Genomic DNA, 8,031 nt, shown 5'->3' on the forward strand with positions numbered 1-8,031 from the left:
CCAATTACTTGAACCTTCTTTTTATTCTGTTGCTTTTTTGGCAAATTAGTACAGTGATAGTGATAAAGTATTTTGTATGGAAGTCAAAATACTACTTTGTTTACATTTTGTTACCTTTACGACAAATTATTTAACATTTAGTGCTACTTTTTTCAGGATACAAGCATATAATGTCTATGAAAGACATAATCTATGAACCCCATCTTAAAACTTGAGAAAGAAGTCCACTACTTAGTAACTCCTATTCCCAGGTTAAATGGGTTTTTTTCAGGAAGTGACTACCAACTTCTCCTCTAACTTATATGTATTGTAGTAAGTGATAAAATTTAATGTTCAAGAGCATAAAACTTTGTCCATTCAATAAATATACAGCCCTGCAAGAAGCAAATGACAAATGGAAACTTTTTTACATAATATAACAGACATCTTCATCATTAATGTGTAGGGACACTTTTCATTTTAATCTTTACTTGACATAATGAAACTTTTAACAACAGTCAACAAACCAGCACATCTTGGCCAAATTTAAATAACAATAAAAATAATAATAAATCAGAAATTATATAAGCAATATTTCCCACAGGAATTAAGTTTTCTAAATCCTATAGTATTGCTAGAATTAATTACAAAACAATTTTTCAAAAATAAAAATCTCTGTACAGTCTTATTAATCCTTAATTTTACAAAATGTCCTCCCTAATTGCAGAATCATGTCATTTAGTTGAACTCACAAAAAAGCAAAGTCAGGAATATTAAGATGAAATAACCTGGGAAAAGTTTTAATTGAACACTTGAAAGATTTAGCAGAAAAACTTTAAGGAATAAGCCACTATTTGTTGTTATTAACTGATTAATCTTCACTCTCAATAAATTCAAGTCATACAGTTGCCCTGCTTAGCAAAGAATTATTCATTACCCATTATTCATAAAAGCATTTTTAAAAATCAAAGTTTTAGCTCTCAATCCAGGGATTTTCTTTGGCTCATTTTATAGCCGTTATTGGGTCATATTCCCAATTGAAAATAGTACATTGTATATTATTTACCCAATCCACAGGAAAAATTTCCTATTGAAAGTTACAAAATAAAAATATTGAATAAAAATTTCTAAAATCTTTGAAAATAAGGGCTTCTTCACTGTAATAGTGCTTAAATGTTTGAAGATGCCATCCTAGACAGTGATTGTTTGCATTCATTTAATCAATGCTAAATATCAGTCATGCTTTTAACAAAACATCGCTAAAATTCCAATTTACATGGGCATGGGTCATTTTCCCAAAATCCTGAAAAAAAATCCCTGCAGTCTGCTAGTATTTATTCAGTGCAGACCTAGATAAGATAGCACGTCCATACTGTCTGATCATGGTCTGCACTGTTCCCTATTCAGTCAGTACTTATTTTAAAATTCTCCTTAAAAATGATAAACAATCTTGTCCAGATTGAAAAATATCAGATACATATAATAGTTATGATGGCTGCCCTTGCTCCAGTGACATAGGCAGGTTTTTATAATGATAGTAAACGTATTTCATGACTACTCCAGACATTAAATGCCAACAGTGTTATAACTTTAAACACTATCTATATTTAACATCATTTATAAATTTATTAAATCAAATTATATAAAATTATAAGGAGAATAATATTATTATATAGAACTGAAATACTTCATATCAACATTCTGTGAATGTCCCTTACCTGTGTCTGTACTGTACTACCAGAGTCTATATGTTCTGTATTAGTCTGTAAGTAACATAGCAAGAAGAAAATGTTACAGATCAATGTATACATAGGACAACATGTCATATAATAACACACAATAGTATTATTATTGACACCAGCAGGTGTGCATGTACACTTAGTATGAATATAAATCAGGTCACCATGTCATGTACATCTATGCATTCTGACCAAACAATACACTATAAGCTGATTCATTTTGGTACTTTAGTTTATACAAACTTTTTGTTGGAAGCTTTAAGTTTATGAAAACATTCTCGAATCAGTTCCTTGAACCAACCATAATTAAGCAATGAATGTCATTTCTTGCTCAAGGAAACAATGGCTTGCCGCTGGCAGGGTTTGAACCTACGCAGTCAGCAATCCTTAGAAATTACTAGTCTGACGTATTAATAACTCAGCCACGCCACTACCATTTATTATGGTACTCTGATGTTGAAATCATATACAGCGACAATACACTGTTGTTGTTGTTATTTTATTGTAAGATTAAAGTTTTTAAACCATTTTTTTAGTACTTTCTGTTGTTGTTTTTAATTTTTTTCTTCCTTCATGTTGTAAAATCCTCTCCTGGGTGAAAGAAATAATTTCAAGGCTTTTTAATCTATGTTTTATTTATTATGTTTTTTGTCACAGCCTTATCCAGTTACCAAACATTGCACTTTTATAATCTTAAAATGTTTCCTATTAATTACTGCCTCATTTCTAGAAAAAGCCACTTAATAAAGAAATTGAATAATCTTTTGCAGACTTTTATCAATTTGTAAGGGGATAAGTAAGTGTAAATGTCTAAACCAATTCCTATAAATTCTACAACAATGCTCCGCCATTGTGTCTAACAATCTCATTCATTTATTGCCTTTGTCTTTTGTGTTCGACTATTACACTCATTTAGATAATAGAGAAGGAGAAAACGGAAGTGACATATTTAATGTTATCTCGCAAAAATTGCTTTATCATCCATATGTTTTGTCTACCAGATACTTCACAAATTCCCAGTAATGCAATGATATACCGCTGTATTCTATTGTACTGAACATACACATAATACTTGCTTGCATGCATGCAACATAAAAGTGCAATCTTTCTTTATCTGTCTTAAAACATTTCTCCCTTGATATACCATTAGTCTCCTTTAACTGTTAGAACCAGAAGTGATTAGCCTTTACCACAAAGTTGTGCAGTCTTACTAGGCTCTATACTAATGGCTGACCAACTTCAAATTTTCATCTTCATAATTGAGCCACGTCACAACAAAACCAACATTTGCGACCAGCATGGATCCAGACCAGCCTGCGTATCCGCGCAGTCTGATCAGGATCTATGCTGTTCGCTATCAGTTTCTCTACTTGTAATAGAGTTGGTAAGCGAACAGCATGGATCCTGATCAGACTGAGCGGATGTGCAGGCTGGTCTGGATCCATGCTGGTCGCAAACACACTATCTTGGTTTTTATGTGACGCAGCTCATATCCCTTAAACTGATGGACAGTTCCAAAAACAGAAGCCGGACGAGTCAATTTGATAAATTTAGCAGGTTAAGTGTCAAACTAATTACTCATTAGAGTACACATCTGAACTTGGATATTTGATATACCAATTAATTAGTACATGTAGTTTAAGGGATTTCAAAATATAAAATATCTGATAACTAAACAGTCTCACGTTAAGTAGGACTAGTCACTATAATATTATAATCATTAAATAATCCTCAAGTTGAAGGTCAAGACTTCTGGTTAACTTGCAGTAATTTTGCTAGATTATGGTTTAGAAAAAAGAGCAACCTGTTTAGATGCATTAAAAAAGTTTTAACAATCATCGAGACAGAGCCACAAAGTCTTAGATTAAACTTGACAATAGACTTATTTCAATTGTTTACAAACAGAAAAAAAAATCTTTCATCTTAGTCCATTATTGCATTGAATACAAATACGATAGCTCTGATGAAGATAATAATGATGCCACAGACATGTATTAACATTGTTATCCGGACTTTGACATTTCATTACCCCTTAAGGGAAATAACTATTGGAATATACTCTTACTAATACTGCATTCTCTTACTCAAGTAAACAGTTGTGGTTTTTGGCTTTCTGATCATAAATTCCAATAACTTCTCTCAGATTTTCAATCTAATTTTGTTTGACCAACCTGACAGGGGATAGGCCCTCTGACTGACAGGAACATTTTATTAATTAACTTGTGTCACTACCAGCCAATAGGTTAGAATTTATCAGGCAAAAGTCAGTCACAAATATTTAATATGCCAGTCAGAAACATAACCCATCCAATAACATGTCATCAGTGGAAGCTCTTTATTTTTTTCAAAATAACACAAAACAATGATTTAGATAGAACTGCATTTTGCATTAATAAATAAAACAGATTAAAAGGAGATACAGGAAAGAGTAATTTTAGAGGTATTATGATTACTATGTTAATCACAAAATCTACAAAAAAAAGTTACACTTTTTTCTAATTAATGCTCACCTCTGTATATAAATCTGTACAAACTGTTGAGCATGGAGTATCTGAAATCGCTTCACCATAGTTAGAACAGCCAACATAGCACTGAAATATTGAAAAAAACATCATTTAAAATAAAAAGCTAATGAAGTATTGTAAAAAGTCTTTTTTAAGTATTTCAGCACCAGTTATTTTCAGCTATATCTTAAAGCAGCACGCCTCCAGATTCATGCTAATTTTCATGAAAATTTTGAAAATGTATTTGAATGTATAAAAATATTGTGAAATAACCAAAAAGAAGCCATTTACACATTTTCAATGGCATTTACAATCCATGTAAATGACCAAAATGTGGTCAAAATATGCATAAATAGCCCTTACTGCGTTAGTAAGGCAGTAGAAATATAGTTGTAAATACTAAAAAATCAGTCATTAACCACACATAACATGTAAAATAATACTTGAATCTTAAACCATTTTATGTTTCCTAAAATCATAGAACATATTTCTCAAGTTTAATTTTATTTAAATATTTTGACCCATCTGGAGGCATGCAGCTTTAACAGAAGGCTTAACCAGATTTTGTTTTTGCATATTGCTGTATAAAAAATGTAGATATACTGCCTCATTTGTATCCCCACCCATTCTGCCTCTACCCTAATCCCAGTATAGACTTAATGACTTTGTGACATGTATCTTCAACCCAGCTGGAAGACAATTTTGTGGTAAACTCCACTAGACATATAAACATATTTCACAGTCTTTTGTCTTTAGTGCAAGCATCAAACCACAGACAAACCATTGACAAAGAAGTATTAACAGCAGAAATGGAAAGTTCAACCAGCAATCTCCTGGATTAGACCCCTAGGTATATTTCAGAAGCAAAACTTGTATATAATACACTACAGAAAACGGAATGAACCTTACATATCAGGCCCGTCGTCACGATTTTGTGATTGGTGCGGCCAACTTTGTTGGTTTGAGCCAGAAACTAGGGGGGTACGGGGGCATGCTCCCCCGGAAATTTTTTTATTCTATGATGCTCTCAGGGGCGTTTTCCCGTATATTTGGCACAGTTTACAGCCTGCCGCTAGTACATGTTATGGTAATATATGTCAACGATTTTTTACATTTTTAAGTGCGCCGTAAGTTTTAAGTGTGCAATTTAAGGTTCTCATAACGGACGGACAGGTGTACAATGAATACAGTGTATGTAATTGATATTTGGCAAATGAAAAATAAACAATAACAGATGTTATAATTCTTTAGATAATTATAAATAAACAAATACAAGAAATATTACAGTACGTGGATTATTGTTTAACATAAATCACACAATGGTATAGGCTTAAATATCAATCGATGACATGATGGAAGAATAGTACATTACGAGTCACTAATAACCACTTTCTGTTTAGCAGTAACTTGTATTTTGTTCACAATAATCTTACACAACACAGAGTTTCATTTTATGTAAATTTTCCAAAAACACATCGCCATCGTTCTCTGGTGGTAATGAACTCATCGGCAATAACACGTTAGTTAAGTGAATCTGTCCTGTACTTATGAATATGTAACACCATTAGATTGTTCAAACGTACTTGAGACATTGTCGATCTCAGGTATGTCTTTCTTCTTCTGAGCGCCAAGAATGTCCTTTCACTTGTAGCATTAGTAGCAGGCATTTCTAACAAAATCTTAAACAACACAACGACCTCAGAGAACAGTGCTCGTTTTAGCACTGACTGTTCTGACACAAATTTCAAAACGTCAGGTAAGGTACCAGTACTATTTTCTGATTAGTCAAAATGTGAACGTAGCAGGTAAGGCCTTAGCTGCACCTCTAAGTTGTCTCGCTTAAAGTCGTTACCATAGGAATTTCAAACAAAACCAAGTTCTCTAGTGTACTCGGTCTTCAAAGGTTGTGCGACCTTAGTACGTAAATCCTCCACGTTCTGAAATACGGGATACCCCGGTTGGTCACACTGGCCATGTCAAGATCGATTGCAGGCCAGAACACGGTTGCCGTATACAATCAATAAAATGTTATCAAGTTCTCGGAGAATTCAGGCAGACTAGTTTAAGATTTTCATAATGCATATTGCAATGTCATGCACTGTTTTTTTAGTTATATCATAATATATATAACATTGATGAAAAAATGTACTCGCAAATGTTCGTTTAGGAAACGAAAATGATATTGGTTGATTTGGTTCTGATGGTATTGTGTCACACATAATGATAGTTTGATATCTTAAGCTTTTCATATAAATATACTTGTATGTGAACTGAAGTAAATTTTTGAGAATTGTGATGTTATATTTTAAATAAACATATAATATATATATACTGTGAACTGTCCGAAGCCACGTCGATGTCAATTAATGCCAATTAAGATAACTTAACACTTGACTTTGTTGGACTCCTACATATACCTGGTCAATTAACAGTGTCCAGTTGTTTCTTCACGTCAAGTTTGTATATTACCGCGCATTGCATAAGGGGCCAGTCAAGTGTCAAATTGCTTATCAGCGATATGCGTGTTTTTTTTTGTTTTGTTTTTTTACTCATTTTTGGCCAAAATATTGGTCCGGCCAGGGCCGGACCGGCCGGACCATCGACGACGGCCTTGCATATACTCCTGGTTTAGACCCCGGGGTCTATTCCAGGATATAGCCTTCAAATAATTGATGCATTACTAAATACAAGTATTCATTTTTAAAAACATGAATCGTGGTTAGCCTGAGAAAACTTTTAAATCTGAGACTGAAATTGTAATTATTTCCTATTTTTTAGGACCTTCATAATAAATATAGGTATTTTTACATTTTGTTCTTTTTCATGTCAACAGCTGGTCAAAGTCGCAGCTTTCTCAGTTTCTGCCGTTTTTTGTCGATGACTCGTCCTTACCAAAGGGACCCGGCACAATGTTTGGATAGTTTAAAAAAAGTAATTCTAGAAAAAAATATATAGTTTATATATAATATATAGACATTACATATAAACTTTATATTTTTTTCTAGAATTACTTTTTTACAATATCCCAATACTGTGCCGGGTCCCTATGGTCCTTACTGTTGTTTAACATACAGTAAGTCGGACTAAGCCCCCTCTTGATATTCAATAATGCTAATCATATTAAAAAATCTTCCGGGAAATGGGGAATTCATGATATTTTTTAACATTTTTACCTTTCAACACTGCAAACCAAAATTACAAATGGCGTATCTAAATTAAAGGGACGTAATCCATTCAAACATACAAGATAATTTAAGACTAACCTGTTCTGTTTGGCAGCCATTATCACAGTAGAGCGTATCTTTTTCTTTTACCTGAAAATTAAATTATGATCTGTGGAAATATTTGTTGAAAAGTCTAAAATAGGAAATTGCCAACAAACAAACAAACAAGCAAGACAAAATAAAACAAAAATAAAACCTGCGACCAAATATCCCAGATTGTCGATCTACTGTTGTATTCACAAATTATGTATTAAAGCTTTTATGATTTTTTATATTAATTTTGTATGTGTGTGGTTTTTTGTTTTATTCTTATTTTTTAATATTTTATTTGTTTAATTTTTATTTATTTATTTATTTATTTATTTATTTATTTATTTATTTATTTATTTATTTAATTATTTATTTATTTTTTAAGTTAAAAGTCTGGATATATACAACCTAATCATATAAGTTTCATTTTGTTTCTCAATGAATTGGTTAGGAGACATAAAACCTTTTTATTGTTAATGTTTATAATGGCATTAGGACTACAAACCTAACTTTAAAACTGTTGCGGTTTGCTGAAGTTTATGCTATTTTGCAAAA

At 32.2% G+C, this 8,031-nt stretch overlaps 1 protein-coding gene across 3 annotated transcripts in view; it reads right to left on the reverse strand.

Moving 5' to 3' along the window:
* The window catches only part of LOC132747175 (proto-oncogene tyrosine-protein kinase ROS-like), a gene marked incomplete at its 5' end in the record, with an annotated part of 93,108 nt that extends 85,572 nt beyond the window's left edge, over positions 1 to 7,536 (reverse strand). For all 3 annotated transcript variants that reach the window (XM_060736502.1, XM_060736501.1, XM_060736503.1), the window contains 3 exon segments: positions 1,698 to 1,742; positions 4,229 to 4,309; positions 7,486 to 7,536. In XM_060736502.1, coding sequence (XP_060592485.1) covers positions 1,698 to 1,742; positions 4,229 to 4,309; positions 7,486 to 7,536 — 177 coding nt within the window.
* Between the last annotated feature and the right edge of the window lie 495 nt (positions 7,537 to 8,031).

This window comes from Ruditapes philippinarum, unplaced genomic scaffold (assembly GCF_026571515.1).
Source record: "Ruditapes philippinarum isolate M1 unplaced genomic scaffold, ASM2657151v2 ctg1828_1_1_1_1, whole genome shotgun sequence".
Taxonomy (NCBI): Eukaryota; Metazoa; Mollusca; class Bivalvia; order Venerida; family Veneridae; genus Ruditapes; species Ruditapes philippinarum.